Source organism: Zophobas morio, unplaced genomic scaffold (assembly GCF_036711695.1).
Source record: "Zophobas morio isolate AGI-343-1 ecotype UQ-CSIRO unplaced genomic scaffold, CSIRO_AGI_Zmor_V1 ptg000024l, whole genome shotgun sequence".
In the NCBI taxonomy this organism is placed as follows: domain Eukaryota; kingdom Metazoa; phylum Arthropoda; class Insecta; order Coleoptera; family Tenebrionidae; genus Zophobas; species Zophobas morio.
The window spans coordinates 13,856,168-13,879,442 of NW_026972129.1; the positions used below are offsets into that span (position 1 = coordinate 13,856,168).

The following is a 23,275-nucleotide window of genomic DNA, read 5'->3' on the forward strand; positions in this document are numbered from 1 at the left end:
TCAGACGAGGAAAATCGAATTGGTGGCGATGTCGCACCTTGGTGCTCGCCGTAGTTCTGGGAAATTTTGTCTGTATGATAATGAAAACTTGAAAAGATTCGACAAAAAACGGGTTATTATGGACACGAAGAAATATATTTTTCCGGCGCATCCACCATTTTTAAATTATACACCTGATTAAAATTTTTATTAATGTTCTTACGCATAAAATTCTAGCTTTGTATGATCTATACGGGCGTATTGTATCCTTTTTTCTTTGATATAACTTTTTAAAATACAGAAAATATGTCTATGTGTATTTTCTGATACTAACACTGACAATTTTTTTTTTTTTTTAATGAATGATAGAACGATTTTTTTTTGTGGATAAAAATACCATATAATCCAATACTAAATAGAATAACGCCAAAAACACATTTTATTTTATCTATGTCTTTTACTTTCCCAACGATGGCAATTATACTTTTTTGCATTTCCCAATCATGGAGTATTGAAATACAACTTTCCCCTTTCCGATGTCTGTTTTTTTTTAAGAATCTTTTGCAACATCGTGTCCATTATTCTGAATTTAAAATTTATTAATTTGATAATAACAACAATATTGTAGGAAAAATAAAAAAGCCGACGAAAATGGAACAAATTATAGTCGGCGTTGTCTATCAATATTTAGGTGGTACCACTGCCCTCAGTTTGACAAAAACAAGTCAACATAACCTTTAATTAACGACTGTTACTGGCCATTAATACAATGCACATCATATGAATACATAGGATCTCTACAGCATGCGCTTAAGTTTTTATAGTGTCAGTTGTGCAGTCGTACCACCTATACAATTGCCGTTTTATTTTTGACCGCATGGCATTTTCTGTTCTACTTAACTGTACCCAATTATATTTGTATTTATGTAATAAAAATAAACGCTTATTATCTGACTATTATTAGTTCGTTCCTAGTTGTTGAAATAGCCACATATGGACGTAACATTAATTCAGAATGTGTCACTCGTTATTCATCGATGTGAAGAATACATTATTAGTTGTTTGCCTACGTAATTGTAACAAAATAGAAGCAACTTTTTTTTTTCGTGTGAGAATATGCAAATTATAATTACTTGAAACTAAAGGTCGTAAAACTAGTTAAACAGCGTCATGTCTATTTAACTTTTATTACAAGTAAGTTAATTATTCTTAACACGGATGAATTAAGTAAATACAAAAAGCCGTGAACAATGTACCTGCTTACGTTTAACTTTCTTCTGTGTAATTGGTCAATGAGGAAGTTATTTCCTTGTGACACGAAAAACTAAAATTATACTAACACAGTTTAAAATTTTTAATTTATTTCTAGGTGACGAGTCTTCTTCTAGAAGCAGAACGGAGAAAATTAGCGGTTTTACAAAAGGAGTTGCAAGTGGCATTAGAGGAAGGAGGATCCATTAAAGCGAAAGAACATCAAAAGCAAGAACTTTTAGTTGCCATAACGTAAGTAAATTAAATCGACTTGTGTGGTTCAGAATACGTCGTCGCGAGATTTTCAATTACACCTAGATAACGCGTCGGTAAACTGCACACAGTGGACATTATGTAACATTAAATATCGTATCGTAATGTCTTTCGTGACAGAACAAACTAGTTTATCACTGAATTAATACAATCTTATGTTCTATAAACTGGCTATTTCATTAAATGAACGTCAGCTTTTATTAAAATTTGTAGTTTTATCATTTCTGGTTCTAGATATTGGAACAAGTCGAAGTAAAAACGGTTCTTTATTTCAATACTATCATTTATACTGTTCTTATTTTGTTAAAATTATTTTCGTGCCACTTTATTTGCGGTATATGTGAATACAGTTTTTGTGTGTCGTAGGTGGTAACTGTAATTCATTATACCTGTCAACCTACTATTATGTAAGTGCATAAAGAAATAAAAAACGTCATTTTTATTTTTATTTTTTGATGTAAATCTCCCGTGTGTGACTTGCTTCACATTATAAAGCGATTATCCAATCAAGTTTAGCTTTTGTGAGCCTGAAGGAACTTCTCGTAGTCATATCAAGCCGGTTCGGAACGGAAGCATCATTTCTGTCATTTCAATTAACCGATTAGCGTAGGTAGATAACGCCAGCATTCCTGTTCAATCAGATGAAACGACATGCTTTACTTACATGATGTCTTATCAATAATTTCTATAAATCCTCTAGGTCACGAATTTATAATAGCTACACAAGGTTAATTTTTTTTTATTTATAGTCAAGTATGTAGTTAAAACAAAAATGTTCAATTTAGACTTATAATATGAATCCAAAATTCTAATGAATGAAAGATGAGAGACATTGGGTTGATCTATAGTTCTTCATTTACCTCTAGCTTATTACATACATGAAATTAGGTGTAAGATATATTGCTAGCGGTAACGTGAAAAATGTGTATTCAGCACGGTTAAGACGTGTTTCCGTAGTACTAAATTATACTACCAAGGATTTTTTTAGGATTCATGTTTCAGTCCATAAAGTACAGAATGAACTAATTATGAAGAAGTTATAGTTTGTACTTTATTAAAAAATAACTATCGCTAAACATTCAAAGTAAGTCAATTCTACAAAATTACATTGTTGTCAAAATACAGTTATATAAAAAAATGTTCACGTAACTCGCTCCTGAAACATCTTTGGCGCACTTAGGTGTTTTTTTTAACTCAACTAAAACTCGTCAAAAAACTATCGTGAGTCAAAATACCATTCTATGCACCAGTTGTACAAATACGTATTTTATGTCAATATTTGTTTGCTAAATACGTCTCGGTAAACTTATCGCAACACTCACTGTCGAGATGTTTCTGTGACTGCGGAACAGAACTATATCTTCATTTTTACTCAAAAGATGAGTCTTTTAAATATAATAATCCATATTTTTGAACTGTAGTTAAAGTATTAAATTCCCAGGTATTTTTGTGTTTTTTTATTAATATATTATTTCCTATTTTACTTGTAATGCTTTAAACGCTTTTAAAACACCAGTCAACAAGAGAAAAGTGTATCTAATTACACTACAATCTAATAAACTTACAGTTTATACGAATATTCACAACAATATTTTGAAAACTTTTTATCCTTTTTTATATACAGCCTGTTATTGAAAGGTACGTACAAAATAAAATCGGCAATTGGTCTCGAAGTATAGGTGCTAAAAGTTAAAAATAGTTCAGGTAAAAGTGTTCTCCTTTTAGAGATAAAAATTATTAAAGTTTATGTCCAAATTCGTTGTACGCCTCTGATAAAAAGATCATCTTTCGTTTCCGTAGCAACATTTAATCTTGACAAAAGTTTTATTGTTACAGTTGCTAGGATTTACTAAAATACATTAATTTTACCTATTTATCGTTCAGTAGCGTCTAAAGAGTTTGGATAAGGGTTAATTTTCCCGTTATAATTTTGATAACATAAAATAAGTTTTTCCGACTTCTTAGACTTCGCGAAGAACTGTCCATTTTTTTGTACGTACCTTTCAATAACACCCTGTATAGTATTTTTACAAATTTACATCTTTGTTAGGTATTTGTTTAAAGTGAGGGAGGGGAATATATGTCAAATTTAACTTCAATAGAGACAACCTTTCTCTAACTACAGTACTAAAATAAAAAGTAAAGGGTGTTTCAAAATGATTTTCATCTAGTTAGCTTTGAAATCGCTTCAACTCCTATCTTACTTTCCCTTGATGAAAATCTGCAACCATAGGCGACTAGATGGAAATCATTTTGAAACACGGTGTACTTCTCTCAACAGAATTAGTATGACAAATTGGTAAATCCGAATACTATTTACTTACATGTACAACCCCGTTCCGAATGATATTTAAAAAATTAACCTACCAGTCTAGTATTAAATGACAAGAAAGAATGTCACACTTTTTTGCGATCTTTTGTACCTTACGTTGAATAAATATCAGAGACAACTTTGTTAGCTATATCTTCAGTTCATTTTCTCTCCATTTTTGTGTAGGCAGAAGTTAGAAACTCTCTAGGCAACCAGTAATACACGCTATTCAACTTTCCGCAAGAAATAAACTTTGGATTGCAGCAAAATTATAAATTATCACACAGTTTGGGACACGCGATAAAATATAAAAAATATAATATCATCAAATAAGGTAGTTAATTTTTGATTGCCTTAACCGTAATGATGCTTTTAACCTTTAACTAGAACCAGTAGGTTCATAATATTGCGTTCAGTACTGTGTAAGTACCATGATTGATTTAGAAAGTTACTTGGCACACTTGACAGCGGCGTTGTACGTTATTTGTTTGTTACAGCTGCTGTAGTTTAAAAAGATTTTTTTCGAAGTTGTTTTGACTTCCAATCAGAAGCATCTATATGTCTAGTAAAAGTTCTAGGATCAACTGTGATATTGCAAAACAAGACATTTTTGTATGTTGAAATTGTAGAATCGCCGCTGTAAATAAAAGAAATACATTATGTAATGTGTAATGTCTGTTTCGTTCACGTTTTACATGTCATACAATACGAAAATGCATACACTTTAAGTATGCAGTGTGTCTACAGATAGTTTCATAACTCATACTTCTGATATCACTGTTATTCATTAATCGAATCTCTCCTAATCCATTTATTAGAAAAAAATTGGTACAGGTAATTTCGCACAATTCTGTAAAAATGGAAAGGAATGCCGTCCTGGTGGAACCATAAATTTTGACGGATTTCCAAATTAATATTTTCGAGGAGTATCGGTACGAAGAAAATTTAGATATAAATTTCACACACTGTTTCTTTTTGAAATCTTTATGCAATAAATGACCTCAGTTTTTTGTCAACTTAGAAATAATCCCTATACTTCTTCCTCTGGTGCATTATAAAATACAACTGAAATTCATATTCTAGTTGATCAAAACTTTGAGCCACCCAGAAATTCGATTTGTTACTATTATCATTGTTAAATGCCAATTCCAAAGAAGCCAGAGCGAAACAGAGATCGACAATGAAAATAACTCATTACTATAATTCCATAAACCTGTGTTTCAACAATCATTTACATGTTTGAGCAATAACAGTTTTACTTCTCATTTATTCATTATTATTGTTGCTACTAAATATTTTACTGATGTTTTCAAAAAATCTTTGCTAACCTTTATTCTTCCACCTCTGACTAATTCAAAAGAAGAAAAATTAGTCAAAGATTATTTCAACATAACTTCCATCGCCCTTAAAGTAGGTATAAAACACCAAACCCAGCTGTTTCGAAAAATTAAAAGATTTGATTTTGGTCTGTGAAGCAGAAACTCTACCACTGAGCCGCATCTGCTATCACAGTGTTTCGTACCATATTCGTAAAGCATAAAGCGGTGCAAACAATAAAAAAATATGGTAATAATAAACAAAATCGTCATTAAATTGTTGTTCGAGACGATTATCCAAATTTTGGTTAGCATTTTCTCTACACGATATTCCTAATACACATAAAATTTGTCAACAATCAAATCGAAGATATCTGTGTAATAAAAATTCGCATAGACAGCAGACAGACAGACGGACGCGGGAGGCCTATTTCTTTTTACTCTAGGGATCATGAAAGGTCGAGAAAACGTTAAAGTAGGCAGTCGCTTCCGCTCGGGAAGTAAAAACATTCTTCGATTTAGGTTTGATGCTGGCGATAAACTTTTGGAGGAGTGTATAAGTATACATATGTATTAGTTGTAAAATTCAAAATCACATCATTGAAGTTTGTAACGAGATAATTATCACTTAAATAGTCCAAAAACTTAATACTAAATTCTTTGTTTTAGTAGGTCTAGCTGTGGGATGTGAAACATACTAACATGTTTAACACAGAACAGTTATTTATATAGTTTATTTATTAGCAGATTCCGAATTTGAAAAGACTTTTACCAAACACACTTCTAACGATTTGTTGAAAGTTTCAGAATTTAATTCCTTGTGTAGAAAAGTATACAAAAAATTGTTCTCATGTTTAAATCTACATTCCTTTTACTCTTCATATGGAACATAAAACAAAATCAGTACAAATTCTTCCTTATCAGCAATAAATATATGTACAGAATATTTCCTAATGAGTTAATGACATTTTTTCAGAACTTTAAAAAAATATGTAAAATTTTTTGAGGCTTCCTTCAACAAATTTTAATAAAATAGTACGTACAGCTGGTTTCACAAAAAACGGGACAAATGACAGTGACATGAACGTCATATTCCCAGGGCTTTTCAATGATCTATGAGAATCTGATTTGCTCCCGTTTTTTGTGAAACCAGCTGTATGTAGGTATGTACTATACCTGACAAAAGATTTCAGACCACAAGCTTCTGTTATTTTAACAAACATCATTGTAAATCACCCCTTACTGTCATTCTGATTGACACTGAAAATAAATTTGAAATTTTGGCGCTTTAAATTTATTTTGTCAACAATAATGCCAGCAATGTCGCATTTTGATAAGGGCAAAATTGTAACTTTTCGCCAAAGTTATATAGTTCAAAGGATACCATATACTCAGTTCTAAAAACAAATCTAAAGCAAAAAGTAAATTTAGCTGTTCATAAAGCCAAATTTACACTTTAATGTAATTTGAAGTCGTTTGAAATTTTTTATCGGGCTTGGTACTAATCAAATTAGAATAAAGGGTTGGGTGTAACTAGTGATATTTCTGTTACACTTGAAAAACTGTTGGACAAATTAAGTTCTCAAAAAAAAAAAACTGGAACTGAATTTCATACTTGAATGATCGATTATCTTAGTTTAGTTATTTTAGAAATACATTGTTTACAATATGAACATTAACATGAGTTATAGTTCTGTAATTAATATATTTTTTATTAGTTCACTAGTTTTTGTGATTATTAGAAAGCAACTAAATGACGTAAATAGTAAATATACATTTTCAGTCAAATTTGTTGCATTTACTTTCATTAACAAAATAATCAACTTTTTAATTTGATGTAAAAATTTTGTAAAGAAACACTCAGTTACTGCTGGAAATGAAATAAAAATACCAGAGGAGATTCAAGACATTTTAGTTATTCAAAGATGAGTTTTAAATTTTAAATCGCTATACGCGAACTAAATGACCGTTGGGGGCGCCACTGTTAACTGCAACATGGCCGCTCTAAGGCATATTTGACGTATCCTTTATGGCAAGTCTTAAGTGTCCATCGTGTGAAAAAAGTGTGTTGTGTTAATAAATCGAGCGTTTTTGTAGTGGATTTGTTCAGTTTACAGCCTGTTTCGTTGTTTGTGTCAGTTTTTTTTGTAGTTCTCATGTTATTAACCCTTTGTTTAACTTTTTAAGTGAACACATGCTAAATCATGTGGTGTTAAAACTTCTGTGAAAACTTTATTAATTATAGTGATTATTGTTTTTTAAATTAAGTGTTCATTTCATACTATGTATGAGTGGAATAATGCATAATAATAAAATAATAAAGCATGAATAATATTTCAGGTTATTGCTGTCACCGTTTTAAACAAAACTGCTAAAACAGCATAAGAAAATGTATTTTTCAGTTTCATAAAAGTTAACAGAACACGTTCTTTCAAGTTTAATTTATGTTTATTACAGAATTTTCCAAACATCTCACAATTTGCAACAATAGCATTAAATAACAGAAAGGATGGTATTCCAGCCATTGTATTTAAATCATTATCAGATTTAAGTGTACTTATAAAAGGTGCCACTAAATCTCCACTTGTCACTTGAATATTTTTATCCTTTTTTTGTGAATTTTGTAAATGTAACAAAGCCTGCACGGTTTCCATTTCTAATGCTAGAAAATAATCTGTATTTTTTAAATATCATCAAATGTATACATACTTGAAACAGTTTTTTGATGTAACTGACTGCTGTCGAAGCAATTTACATCAGTACTATCTGTACTTGAAATTATGTAACCTTCAGATTTTCTCATTGTTGTACTTCTGACTGCTTTAAAGTCTCGATTTTTGGGCCTTCTAGGTAGTAATTCTTTAGTAATGATACTTACATCTACAATATTTCATTTATTGTCTATTATACATTAACAACATTTACCCAAATCTGTACTTACCACGTAATATTTTTATTTATTTTATCCTATGATGTCTCTAACAAGCTGGAGGCCCAATTACAGGAAACATGACATACACAACACCCAAAAGGCAAGGCGGGAATCGAACCCACGACCCAAGGTGTAGTGGGCAAGCACGAAGCTAACTAACCCACCTGGGTCCTCAAATCAAATCCTCAATATGAAATCATCCTGATTACAATGTAGTGAACACACTTTCATGTGCTTTGTTGCTGGTTTTCCCATATTTAGCTTTACCATCCAAGTCTTATATCTGTCCATTTTTTTCCCTGATTCCTAACCTAAAAATATAATATATATATACATATTATACTGATAATCAAAAACAATTTAGTTAAATACTGATTAAACTAAATTTACTGTTGATATGAATACTTACCTGTTCATAACATTTAAACAAATGACTTGTTTTTTATGGGGAATTTATGAAAAGAGAGCCCACTGTTTCTATTGTTTTTGCTATGGCAGCGAAAAACACAACAATTTGTATTGTTAACAGTCATTTTTTCAGGAATACTGGGACCAACTTATTTAATTTTGTTGGTTTAACATAAAACAACGAAATTTCACTGTACAACCAACAGTATTTTCATCTTTCACTATGCTCCTGAGTAGTGCACATTTTTGACACCAGGTGTCGTATCAGATCATTTAGATCGCGTATAAGCATGAGAAATGCTTTAACACTGCGCGCCATCTATGCTTTCTCTCCCCAACTAATGTTTACTTGGTTGCAGACGTATTCAAGCCCAGCACGATCATTTGGATAAGGAATATCGTGAACATGCGCTAGGAGCTTTGCTGTCAGCCAATACCAGAGGATTGGGAAAGGTAGGTTAAATGTAAACAAATACAAGATTTAGCGCTCAATATTTTTTTAAATTGAAACGTTTCAATAAATTTGACATTGTTTACATTATAAAAATGTCTATACGGGTGATAGAACTCACTGTATATTTACCTTTGGACCATTGTTTTATTATTGTAGCAGCATAAATTTACTTTTAGTCCAGTTTATACAAAATTCGGGTTTTTCTCGTTAAAAACTTGAATGTAAAGCTATTAAATGAAGAAAGGATAGTTTGCAACAAAAGGATGTCGTTTATAAAGCATAACAGGATAAGTCAGACACTATCGAAAACCGGCGATGGTCTACCCTTTGTATCATTTATGTAACTTATTGTGTTGGATAAATTGTATAGTTGGGGCGACGAGGGGTAGCTAACAATGAAATAATTCGGAAGGTGTCACTGAACCTTAATCAGGACTATAACCGAAACTATCGGTATTATTACACATAATTAAATGATTGATTACCGCGTGGTAATTGAATCTGGAGCCGCCCCCACCTGTTTACAGCCACAATACAATGAGCTAACCTGTTCATCCCCCTGATAAGCTTATCGAACGCGACGCTTTGCGCCGCCAAGCGTCGTCTTATCCAACTTTGCTCCGTAAGGGAGTCAACCCCAACATTGCAACGTGTTTGTTAGTGTGGTAATACTGACGTGAAATTTTATTTACTAAATAAATTTGCATTGCCCTCCATTTAAACCCAATGTTTTCGTACCAACGAAGTGCTGTTATCAAGTGTCTAAGACGATTTTCACGATAAAATAATGCCTGTACGAAGTAGGTTACGATTAATATTGTCGAGTGTTTTGAAATGTGCAAACACCTAAGTATTTAAAATGCAAGAGTGCAGTAAGCCTGAGAAGCCTAAAATAATTGGACCTAAACCGACAGTTCCTTCGAAACCCAAAAACGTTCCGCCTGTGAATGTCAGGGCCCAGAGAGTTGTTAAAGAAAATGAAAGGTGTTTGGTTACCGATTCTTCACGAAGATCAGCGGTTCCAGAGCATAAACCGAAGGAATTATTATCTAAGGAAGTGTCGCGTTCGCTTTCACAAACGGAAAAAAAGGACTACAAAGAGGTTTTCTCAACCAAAACTTCCGAAAGTTTGCATTATAAAAACATAGGTGTCGAAACTAACGTTAAATACGATGAATATTCGGCCACTTACGTTAGCGAAAAATGTGATAAATATAGTACTAGCTATGAGACTTATAAAAAAATTGAAGAAGCAACTCCGAAAGCCCCGAATTCCCCCAGCACGGTTTGCTGTAGTATTTTATCAAACGCCACGACAGACTGTTGCGGGATAATCAACGTAAACAAAAAAGAACTGAACGGGAAAGCCATGACTAAAATAGACTCTTTAGATTCAAATTCCTCGGACTCAGGTGGCTTCAAGGATTTCATCCAATTAGATTTAATCAAGAAGCCTGCAGAAACCGAACCCCCGAACGCGTCCCACCAGAGGAAAGCCTCTCAACCCGAATTTCTCTCCGAAAAAATCGCAGAAACTAAAAACTTTGGCCACCAAAGAAAATCATCACAACCGGATTATCTGTCACAAGAAGTGCGACAATCATTCACACAAAATAAGCAGAATTTTGTAGCCAACGCACAAGCTTTAGCACAATTCTTGCCACAGACTGAACAAAAAATACTGCAGCATAAACCATACGCAACCGACCGGCCTGAAGAGACTTTCAGACAGCAAATTGCTAAATTTAACGCCACTCAAAAGACTGATGAAGTTAAAACGAAACCGAAACCCCAAATCATATCACAAAGTCAATTCCAGCAATCAACGAAGAAGTTGGAGGAATTGTTGTCGCAGAGATTGGAAAAGGAAAAAGTGATGAGGAAAGGCCAGAACTGTCTTCTAGATGGGGAATGCAGCCAAGACGTTGAGCAGAAAATGATGGTACAAAAACAAATGCAGCAGAAGTTACAAGCCGATCTCCAGCAGACGGTCAAGCAGATCCAAGAGATACAAAGCATTGAATTGAGACTACCACAAAACCGGAAATGGAGCGAGGTTTGTTCCTCTTAATTAATGTGTCCGTAAAACTCGCGTTTTCACCTCGTAAAGACGTTTGTGGGCGCACTGTCAAAAGGACAGTTGTGAGACAACTATTAAAATCTTGAGCTTGGCGCTCAGTGTCGAGTTGTATAACAGTGAACCGAAATCGTTGCCTTAATTAAGTAGCATACGCGGTTTCGGTTATATAACCACGAATTCACACTATAACCCCGTTTTATTCGTCACACATACATAAATATTAGAAATTTGTTAATTATATAATATCGGTCGATGGTATTTTATGAAAGTTTTATTTTTAATTATGTCTAGAAAAGTAGCGGAAAAAGAAAGAAAAAAGGCTATTTATAAATAGGAAGAACAAAATTAATGCTATTAAATTAATATTGCTAACAGATTTGTGTTTAAGTTTTGAAACATCTTTTGTTTATTGGTTGTTATAAACAGTTAAGTAAGTTATGTGTGACTTGTTTGTTTTATGAGTTTATATTTCTGACATATAAAAAGAAGTGCTAATTTTATTTGAAAGTAAACATTCCTATTTTAGAACGGCACGAACACTTTCAGCAAATTCATGCATCTAGGAACAGCGACGATTTCAAAATGAATTTTACTTTATACAGGGCCGGCTCTAAGGGACCAGGCGCCCCGATGCAACTTACTGTTCAACGCCCTCTAAAAAATTTTTGTAAAAAAAAACAAATAAAATTTTGTGATCACATATTTTTTAGAGCGATATTTTTATTAACAAACATACATAAAATTATGATGAATCAATCTTAATATATACAGTATGTCCCCGGTATGAGTTCACAAGAGGAAAAAAAACTGTATTTTCTATTTTACAAAAAAATGACATAGGAATAACATATTTTGCTTAATTCAAAACGAATAAATCTGCAATTAAAACTTCAATATTCTTGGTCTGTACTTTTAAAATTATTTTTTTCATATTTCTAAGTTCTTCGTTACTTTTAGTTTTTTTTTAAGGACACAACCTGATAATATTGCAGATTTATTCGTTTTGAATTAAGCTAAAAATGTTATTCCTCTGTTATTTTTTTGTAAAATAGAAAATACAGTGTTTTTTCCTCTTGTGAACTCAATCCGGGGACATACTGTATATAAAAGTATTTGTCCTGACTGACAGATTGACTGAATTATCAACGCAAAGCCTAAACTACTGAAGCTACAAACATGAAATTTGGACAGTAGGTACATTTTGTGTTATAAGCACTCATTAAGAAAGGATTTTTTGGAATTCCGCCCCTACCGGGGACAAAAATTTGTGAGTTTTTAAGTTAGACGGCTTCATTAAGGAGGGGGGAATCAATTTTTAATATTGTAAAACTGAAACGATTTCAAGGTTATTTTTAATTTAGACTTACCTCAATGTTATTCCAAATTTAAATTTAAAATTAATGATGACAAAGAGCGACAAAATGATACAACAAAACCAAATTCGGTTACAAACAGGAACAGTGAAAAATATAACAAAACTGTTGAACAATCAGCACAACCAACCGACTAGACTTGGAAAATAAAATTTTTAAGTATGTGCCGACATGGAGTTTTATGGTAAAAACAAACGTGACAAATGTTAGGAAAAACATCTGGTTTTGGTCATACCGCTGTCTCGTCAAATTGTTACCCAGATAATGCAATCATAAATCTGGTATTTTTTCTCAGTATTGATCTAAAGGTCCAATCACCCAACCCAAAGGTGCACTGTTTTTCAATTATTACAGTCAGAAAGTGACTTCTTATGATCTGTTTTTGTGAACCACTCCCCATAGTGGGATATTAAACTGTAGCTTTTTCTGAAAAGTTTTCGATGGGCGCCTTGGTCTGTTCCTGCTATAATATTTTGTACGTAGTGATTCAATGTTTACTTTTATAGAGTTAATATAAAAGCTTAGGCTGTGCCAGCCGCCCGGCGCCCCTTGCCATGGGCGCCCCGATGCGGTGCATCTTTCGCTTACCGTGTTAAGCCGGCCCTGACTTTATATGAAGATCAGTTAAAGGGAAAATAATTTTTGGAACGAGTTCGACCATTTACCACTTCAGTACTTCACAATATATTTTTTAGTGCTATCGATGTACTGATTGTTGAATAAGTAATAAGAACTGAACTAATATTAATTTATAATAATATTTTCATAATATATAGGTTGTGTACAGTAATGTTTTAATACGTAACGATAACTCTGCTTGGAGAAGAGAAATTTAAGCCAGTAGCCTTCAATTTTGTTTTTAGTTACTGTTGCTGTAAACGTATTCTCCCCTGCTAGTATTTTTATCACTAATCTAATAAACGTACGATAAATTTTTATAAGCTTTTTTCAAAGCACACTGGAAATATCCTTAAATTACGTTTTAATGATGCCGACGAAATGTAGGAATGTTTTCAAGATCATAAAATATTCGTGTAGCTTTAATAAAGTCGCTTTACCGTAATTAATTAGAACTGTGTATATTTTTAATTTTCTTTTTAGCAGCTACGCATTTGACGAAGTACTTCCAGATAACTTCATTTGAAATACGTCCGTATTTAAAAAAACCTTTTAAAACGTCGGAATGAATATGTGATCGCATCTCTCGCAGATACATATCTTAATTAAACAAATTGAAACAATGTTATCACACAATCTGCAAATGTATGTATTATGCAACAATAAACCGTTATAAAATGCATAATTTGTTTTTGAACCAGATGAAACAAAGAAAATATGGAAATTCATATTTATGCATAAAAAATGTATGGCACTGTTACAAAGTTCTGCATTTCCAATTAAAATAAAATCACTTTTTAATGCGATATTAATCGTTTATTTATGAAGTTGCGCCGAAGGTTTTGTGTTGCACTTCAGATTAAAACAGCAAAACAATTGAAACAAAATGCTAAATAAAACACAAGCTATAGCAGCGTGGTGGAAATAAAGTCGTGGGAGTGATAGCTCGGGGAAGTACTTTAAAAAATATCTGATTCCATATTTTCTTGACATCCACTCCGGTCTGATATAGGTATGATTTTATTAATAAGTTAATCTGAAGAAAACTGAATCATTTTTTTTAAAGAGTACCTCACGAACGACTCTTTTATTTTAAATATATAGTACCTAACATTTTAAAGTCAAAGAAGAAACACCATATTTTTTTTTATTGAAGTATTTTTATAGAAGTTAGGTTAGCTCTATATAAAATAAATCGCTTTATACATTGACGTTTTTGAGACATCATGTGCTGCAAGGTCTAAAAATAAGCACATTATTGAAGCATCTCCAGACGTATAAAAATGTGTGTAAAACTTGTTCTGTAAAAGGAAAACCATATATAGTGCCTCGGGTAAAGTACACAAAACTCTATAAACCAGCAGCTACAAACTTACTATTTTTAAAATAATTCCGAAAGGTTAAAATAATTCGTAGCATTCGACATTTAGAGATTCCTCGTTCATACTATTTCCGGTCTACAGACAGTTCAAAATAAGAAACATGAATTTTCGTATTTTACAAACTGTGAAACGTCGAAACGCATAAAGCCATCGCACGGTGGAAAAATTAAGTAACGAACCAACGAGTAAACGAATTCTGAATTGCGTACAATGCATTCTAAAAATATACAATGAAGTTATATAACGTTAGGAAATGACTGCAACAAAAAAAGTTATTTCCGTTGTTGATACATTTTTTGCAAATTAGTTTTTATTTATACTTCACTACATCATGAATTTTAAACGATGTTTACCTCCTCAAAATGTAAACATTGCAGCACTGTAAAATGTATAACTTCCTATGTCTTCACTAATAAATATGTTTTATTTGTTTAATAAGTATGTAATGTGTTAATTTAATACAAACCACTCAGTAAATGTTTGTGCTACAAGACTGCCGTGTGTTCGTTCTATCGAACGTTTCTTCCACACTATGTATAAGTTTTTGTATTCCAACCCCCCAGGCTTGAGTTTTTCTAAGGTTCATATTTCACTCATTAATTAGTGTCTGTATATTCAAGCGTAAGTTAAACCTATTAGTTCAGACCATATTTCATAATTTTAGACGCATTAATAACCTGACGTGTATCACCTTGTGAGCTGAAATATAATTACCATCTTTTTTCTTGTTTTAGAGTAATAGGAGCCAGCCTGCCATTGGCTTGAAACACACACCAAAATCGAGGGTAAGTAACATTAGAATTTTTTGTTCTATAGAATGAGCTACAACTTGTCACAAAACAGAATTAATTCTAAGATAATAATGTGGATTTATAACAGTAATTAATTTTTCTACAACATATAGGAAGTGCATGCTGCTGTGGTTATGCTTAACAACGAAAATCAGGCATTCGTCTCTCGTCTGAAACAAAGCATCGTTATTACTTTTAAAGAAGTTCTACGTACGGCATTATCACATATGTAACACAACTTAACTTGACACTGAATATCTGTTATATTAATAGTTCTAAAATTTAACTTTCTGTTGGAATGTTTTCTTGTACTGGGTCGAAAAAATAGTATGCGTATTGTGTATCACAAACAGAAAGTGCCTTCTTCCGCTTCACAACTTGTGCCAACTTTCTCTGTCGAACGATAATATAGCACTTTGCGTTCTTATTATAGAAATAATTGTTAATAATACTGTCATAGTTGTTTCGACTAAAATCTAAAAAACCTTGAATTTAGAAAATTTCTGTAATATAGGTTGTAAGCAAGTGTAACGAATTAACGCAAATTATTTCTCATATGATTTTTTTTTTCTGGGCTTGAGAACATTTTTAGCATCTCATCTAAATACTCTCTCCCCACATTGGTTTTATTTTAACATCTTTCTTATAAAAACCTGATCTATTTCTATCATTAAAATTTTCTATACGTTTTACGGTTCCTTCTTTTTTTGTGTTGCATAATTTCTTATAACGGGTGTTCAACTAAAAAATCACTTAGAGTAGGCGTGGAATTTCATTTGACACAAACGGCATGTCTATTCTTATAACATATAGCAGGTTATATTTCTGCCAAATCGATGTTATAAGAGCAGACATGCTGTTTGTGTCAAATGAATTTCCAACGCCTACTCTGGGCGATTTTTGAAATGAACACCATATTTTTTTATCTCTATTTCCCTCTTGAATGCTTCATCGTATTATCCTTCATTGTTAAGTTTTCTTGAATTGAAATTGTATACGTCGTAGCTTCTTTAATAGTGGTTTCTGTTTTCTACCATTCTTTTTCTATATTCAAATGTGGTTCGCTTGATCTTTCTATTCAATTTCGCATTTATAGATTCTCTATATTTCGGTTTCTGGTAAAATACTGATATGTTGTAGAGTTTTCTTCTATGGAGACTTTTTTCAATGACAGGTCTACTTTTACTAAAAAAGTACTAAGCTATAAATCTAAAATTTTCAGGATTTATTACAAACAATAACTTACAAATGAATATTGTGTCTGCGCAAATCGATTTCATTTTTTGTACAACACTACATTTTTTCTTCATCTATGATATTAATTTTTTCTTTTTTCATATCAGTTCGAATTAACTAATTCATTAATCATAATTATGAAGATATTCATCTCTAATTTTAACAGCCTTTTCATAATTTACAACCTCTATTCAATTTACCCCAGACCGCAGCCTACAGTCATTTTACCGCTTTACCACATAAAGTGTCTACACAATGAATGGTCCGATTTCTTTAAGCAAGTGCGACTCTTTCATCCAAATTCAAGACCGATTTATGAGCTGACATCTGCTAATAGGGATTTCTTTCATTCCGAATTTATGAAGACTCATAAATTTAAACGTCTGTAATTGGTAGTCATTTCTTCGTTAATTATGTAAATATTAATTTTTTGAAAAAAAGCAGTGTTTTTTTGTTAAGAAAAATACCGTTGTGTTAAAAAAATCTGGGACACGTTATATGTAATAAAAAAAAATTCTGGTCAAATTGTTATACATGTTGTGTTTTTTGCTATATAATATACTATAAAGGGAGTCAGGACTCAGGAGAAAGAGTCATATTTTTTTCTCTGCCACAAATAGTGAGACATTCGAAACATTAATTTACAAGGTATTTCAAGAAATTTACACGTTTTATTGACGACACTGGTCTATTAAAAGTAAATAATTTTGTTTTCATTTGTCTTTAACTGATTTGAAACAAGTTCAGAAGTATCAGATAAAATATTGTAGATTACAGATGGGTTAATGTAATGCCAACACACTTGTACGATAACGATAATTTAATTACAAATCGACTAAGGCGCCGTTCTGTGGAAGTTCACACTTTATTGTTCCACTTTGTTTATTTATTTTGTTGATTACTTCAGAAACGGCATATCTAATTTCTACAAAGTCTAAATTTCAATAATGATTAATACAAATAAATAACGACATAATTTCGAAATGTTAATTAGAACACGGTATTTCAACTGCCTAACATTAAATTCCATTTTATCTATAGTATAATATTTTATCTTCATTGTTGTCAACAACAAAAATATTTAAAGGAATTATAGCAACCGTTGATCGTCACGTGCAAGTCAAAAAAGCACGAAAATGCGCCAAAAAAACAGATTCAATTCTATTTTTTATTTAAATCTGTCGAAAACACACTAAATTTAACTGACTTTAGTTGCCCAACTTTATCACGCAGAAGATAAGTGCCGCTCCCTAGTGCGGAAAGACACATGATCACTTGTCATCCACTTAATACTATATGATCTGAAAAAAGTCGTCCATTATATTGGCCTGGCAGTTTATTTGACCGTTCATTGTCAAAAGGAACAAGGAACACCAACATAATTTTTTTAACATTAAATTTCAAGGGTATCTAGACGACTTTTTTTCTTGATCATATTGTATAATAATAAATTAATTCTTAATTGTTAAAGTCGTCTTTAATATCATCTTAATTTGGTCAATGTATAAGCACGAAATTTCAGTGTGTTTATTGAAATTTTCCAATTTAAAAACTCTGCTCCTATTAATGTTCATGTCATTAGGTTATGCAGTGCATTTTGACTTTATTTGTAGCTTTAAACATAACTGAAGACTGAATTTTGGTTTTAATTTCCCGTATTCCTGTTCCTGTTATCAGTAAAGTCTTCGACGTTGATATGATCCGTTTCTAGTTAATCAACTCGACGGCAGGCATCAAAGATACCAGAAATGATGACAACCTACAAAAGACTTGAGTTGCAAATATCCGCTCCGGGTGATGTTAGATTGGTCGTGTAAACGAGCCTTGTAACCCATTCAGTAATTTGAAGTAAATAGTGTTGGCAGCACTAATTGTCACCTGTGCCTACCATATGCCCACACTATGTCTGACTAATTGATAGAATCTCGAAACAGTTAAGTCTGCAACATGAAAAATCGTCATAATTAAAATTATGATTGTGGAAAATGACGGTTTTGTGTTAATATACGGAATTAACGCAAAGTTGCTCCTTTACTTACAGACGTCAGCGGCGCCCATCAGACTGGTGATTGATACTATTTATATATCTATAAATAATCAGTAATTAGAAATAATTACTAACCTATAAATATTCTGAGTGATAGCGATGACACTACACTTTAACACTAATAACATAAAAATTACCGAAAACCAGATTTACCGATAATTAACAATGATAAATAATACATAATTATCGACGAATATGTCCTCGTTTCATAAAGTACCTAAAGGTGGATTCTTACCATTTTAATCCTTATTAACAGGATATCAAAATGTTAGTGTTGGAAAAAAGTTTAAAAATAGTACCTGATTATTAAGAATTTAGGCAACCAGTTATACAATGCGTTTGATATTTCCCGTGAGTCTTTGGTCATTTAGTAAAATTCGCATAAAGTGATAGACGGTACGCTTCCATGACCTACTAAATGACCTAGTTCGTGTACCAAAAGCTTAAGCAAGACTTACAATTGACATACATGCGTGCTTACTTGAATACTTGTGCTTGGATCACCTCAGGTTACGGACAAAATGCTGAAAAATGGCGTCTTTTAATCAGTTCTTCGAAATTGAGCTTACAAACTGTCTACGCATTGGAAATATTTACTCTTCAGTACGTTCTAAACATGCCATTCGCATGAAGGAGAATTAATTACAGAAAGCATACACGGTGCATCAGCGCTGATTCAACAATTGTGACGTTGATGCTTGGTTTACAACTTAGCTACACGATGCATTGTTTCATTTGTGAATACGACAGCCGAACAAGATATTGTCAGTATATTGTTAAACAATGGCCACCAAGAAAGCTACATATTTGTGAATTCTTGGAACGAACATAATCTACCGAACGCTTTACTAGTGGAACACCACAAAATTTTCGTATCACCGTGTATGATGAAAAACTTCATTGATGTTATAAAGAAGGATGTGGCTGCAAAAATTAAAGAGGGCAGGATCCAAGTTATTCTTATAACGTAATGTGTGCAATGCTGTTAAATCGCTAACACCAAAACCTTTAGGGAAGAGAAAACTATAAAAGAAATTGTCGATGAACGTGGACGTGAACGGCATTAGGGTGTAATATGAGGCATAAAATCCTATGGATTTGAAGAATGGGTTTCATCAAGACGTTGCTCCTAAAAAAGGAAGCGGAATAGCGAAAAGCTTAATGATTACTATTGGGGATTGATATTAGAGAATCTACAGCTCGATGCAAATGGAAAGTGGGGAAAAACATTCTGACTATAATGTGATAGTATACAGTATAATTAAACGCCAAACCCTTACTCCAGAACTCGACGTACTAGAAGTAATCGCTTTTTAACATCATATCATATAGAACTCTACAACAAAAAAAAAGTATGTTCATTAGTGAAAAAACCAGGTAAAAACGTATCTGTATTGTCCCGTAATAACCTCACACTCGTGTAAAAAACATCCCTTTCCCGAACTTCGTATGAAAATACGACTATTTATTTTTATAGATTATCCGTCGTGTGTATTCAGAACGTTGTTTATTTTTGTATCCACTAAAATTTTATAACATGATTATGAAGGGCTGAATGATTTTAAATTCACCTGTACCAAGGACATTACGAGTATATTAATACAACGTCCTTAACCTGTACTGACTACTCAGTTGACTAGTTGTCGCTGAAAATATAGACGTTGTAATTACGAGAATTACAGAGAATTAAAGCTTATAGAAAAGACATGCTAAAAAATTATGCACAAAGTAACAAAGTATATAATAAATAATAATAAAAAAACAAAATGATTAAGTAAAAGAAGATTTAAAATCTTTTTTATATTACATGCATAGTTGAAAAACAAATCTCATAAACTGGAAAATTAATTTTTATTTATTTACAAGGTGACTGAAAAAAAAAATTTTATACTGTATGTTGCTTAATTTTTAGTCGATTCGGACGAATGATAGACCAAATAAAATCGTTTCACTGTGATGTACTAAAAAAAATTAGTTTAGTTTTTAGCAGATAATAGTCAGATTTGTTTTTTTAAATCGCACTGTATATGCTTTTTTTATTTATCTTTGTAGAGATTTATTTTTAAAATACAAATTTTTCTCTTTCTCTCCAAGAAAAAGTCCACGTGGAGAAAAAAAGAGAAAAATCAACGGTAATTTTTGTTTTAAATTTTATTCTACCAGAAAGAGGTCATGTGCAACAATTAATTTTCTATTCTTATAATTTGACATTTGCGTCTCATGATGGATATTAAATATCCGAAACATGTCACGCTATAATAGACATAAGAAAAAAAAAGTGGTTTTGTACCTAATATACACCTAAATAACTTAATACAAATTTTTTTCATGATATTTATTTGTTTTTTTTTTTTAATGTTCTTTAGGTAAAAAAGTTATAAAATTTTCAATAAAACATATAATTTTAATTTAATCAAATAAAAAATTTTAACATCAGAGAAATAGCTACATGAAGTATGCATTTTTGCGCCGAAAGTCAATCCGTTTTTGAATTTTTATGAACATCTACAATAGAAAGAAGTTTTGTCGTGGACATTAATTATCACGGGTAAATAAATTGAAGGTTGAACTCCAAGCGGGAATCGGGAATATTGGTCAAACGCTTGACCAGTTTTCCCCTATTCCCGCTCCAAACGAACTGAGTATTCGTATATTTTTAGAAGTGAACGTAGATATATGTTTTCAGGTTATAAATTGAATCTAACTGTGTTTTTTTAACTTTTTTTAGTGACTAAAATTAACAAAAAACTGAACAATTAATTGAAGTGGATAAACCAGTACAAAGAAAATGAATACAACGTAATGTGACTCGTCATTGCATTAGTTGTTAAATCATTATTATAGTCAATTATACATGTCTTTAGTGTGTTTATTAATTTGGAACAAAAAGTTACTATTCTACTCTACTAATACCGCGTGGTCAAAAATAAGAGTCTGATGGCTGTATCTACCATTTAAATAAAAATGTAAGCTTTTAATGCGTTCATATTGGTATCGGTAACGAAAGTAATTTTCTTACAGATGTGTCAGTCGTGACATGCGATAATTTTAGGTTATGTTGTGGACACATTTTGCAAATTCAAAAATGTCAACAATCTGGTAATCTTGACAGCTGACAACCGGAAATTATAGAAAATATCAGGATACTAATTTCAATTAAAAATCTAGGATTGCCAACAGACTCAGTCATTTCTGATCACGCGGTATAATTTCCCCAATTCTAATTCGGTTTTATGATAGTATTCCATTGTGTAAAACTTAGCTTCCTTAACAATAGATTACTACTACTGCCGGTGATGGGACAGTCATAAATAAGTATTAAGTAAGTAAGTAAGTAAGTAAGTATGTAGTAAGATTTCATCATAAAACCGAATTAGAACTGGGGAAACTATATTTCAGCATAATCCTGTATTTTACAGAATTAATTCCGGAATTTTTTTACTACGGTCGCGTCAAACGTACTTTGTCGTTTTTGAAGTACATAGTTCTTTTTTATTTGCATCAATATTTTTGTGTGTATTTCAGACATATTGACTGAATAGTTCATTGATTATAGACTATTTTTTAGGTATTGATTTTCCACGTGTTAATTTCCTACGCATCACGTTTATTGCGCTTATTATTAAATGAAACAATGTCTTCAATATTTATTATTTCTTGTATGTTATAGAACAACAACACGATATTGTAGATGTTACTGAAAATTTTTTGTTGCATTTGCAATCCAACTTCAAGTACAGATACGCCAAAAACTTGTAGCCAAAATATTGTAAAATTAACAGAAGTGAGAAAGGGGCTGTCAACGCCCAAACGGTTGCTATTGAATTAAAGCTTTGAATTATTTAAATAGCAGCAAAAAATGTATGTCAATTCTAGCTGTCGTTTAAAAAACGGAAAAATGTTTTATCTGGAATTTAAAAACATAAAAACATAATTAGACTTATTTTATAAACTCAAAAAATATAGGTTAAGTTAAAAAAACCATACGAATATTCTTACAGATAGAGCTTAATTTGTTTACCGGTTATTGTTTACGTGCCCAACAAAATCCTTTTTTATTGTCCATGTCCAAAAAATTTAGAAATGCTTTGATTTTCTCCCTAAAAATACTTTTACGTAGCTATTTCTCTTGTTAAAGTGTTTGGTTTAAACAAATTATTTATTGTAAATTTTGTAACTTGTTTACCCAAAGAATCTATTTTTATGAGAAAAAAAAATCCTATTAATAAATATCAGGTAATTTTTTTTTTTATAATTTCGCTTGTTCTTGTGTAAACAATATAAATATCTACGCGCACCTTTAGCAATGTTTCTGATTTCAAACAATGTGTATTTAAATAAGAATTTAAAAAAAGCTTCGTCAAAAACGCATGTGTTTTTCAGAATTATGAGGTTTTAGTGATTTTTAAGCTTCATTGACTCAACTAATTGTTATGGAAACACACCTACAAACACATTTATTTTACACACTACTGCTAGCGTCAGAAGTCTTGAACCAAATACGACAATACTTCTTTGGTGTATGTCAAAAATTATTCGATTATTTAGTTCCCAAAAATATTTTTAATGATTTTTTTGTGGTTATTCTTAAAAGATTTGGTGTATTTGCGATTCTTGGGTGATTTATTAGAAGAGGAAATGTTGTATCTTTTCCTTAGTGCTAGTATTTACTGTATTTCAGTCAGTACCTTTTATACATTTCTAAATTTTTCTTTTTTATCATCTGAAAATGAAAGAAACACCCATAATTATTTTACATCGTTGTAATTGCATTATAATAATCAATCAAAATCCGCAAAAAAATATACGTTGCAATTTAAAAAA

At 31.7% G+C, this 23,275-nt stretch overlaps 1 protein-coding gene and 1 long non-coding RNA gene across 3 annotated transcripts in view; one reads left to right on the plus strand and one right to left on the minus strand.

Annotated features, from left to right (window-relative positions):
- Positions 1-23,275, plus strand: part of LOC135135480 (ras-GEF domain-containing family member 1B-like) — a 180,954-nt gene that overhangs the window by 97,832 nt on the left and 59,847 nt on the right. The window contains exons 3-5 of one of the 2 annotated variants that reach the window (XM_064064546.1): positions 1,349-1,482; positions 8,830-8,923; positions 15,112-15,162. In XM_064064546.1, coding sequence (XP_063920616.1) covers positions 1,349-1,482; positions 8,830-8,923; positions 15,112-15,162 — 279 coding nt within the window. Of the gene's footprint in view, positions 1-1,348; positions 1,483-8,829; positions 8,924-9,566; positions 10,981-15,111; positions 15,163-23,275 lie in introns of those variants that run through there. The other variant, XM_064064544.1, reaches the window with a different exon arrangement.
- LOC135135482 (uncharacterized) lies at positions 7,503-8,715 on the minus strand. Its single transcript, XR_010281565.1, has 4 exons — positions 8,472-8,715; positions 8,072-8,373; positions 7,840-8,010; positions 7,503-7,792 (listed from the first exon to the last, which is right to left on the minus strand). It is a non-coding gene; the product is annotated as an uncharacterized LOC135135482 (long non-coding RNA).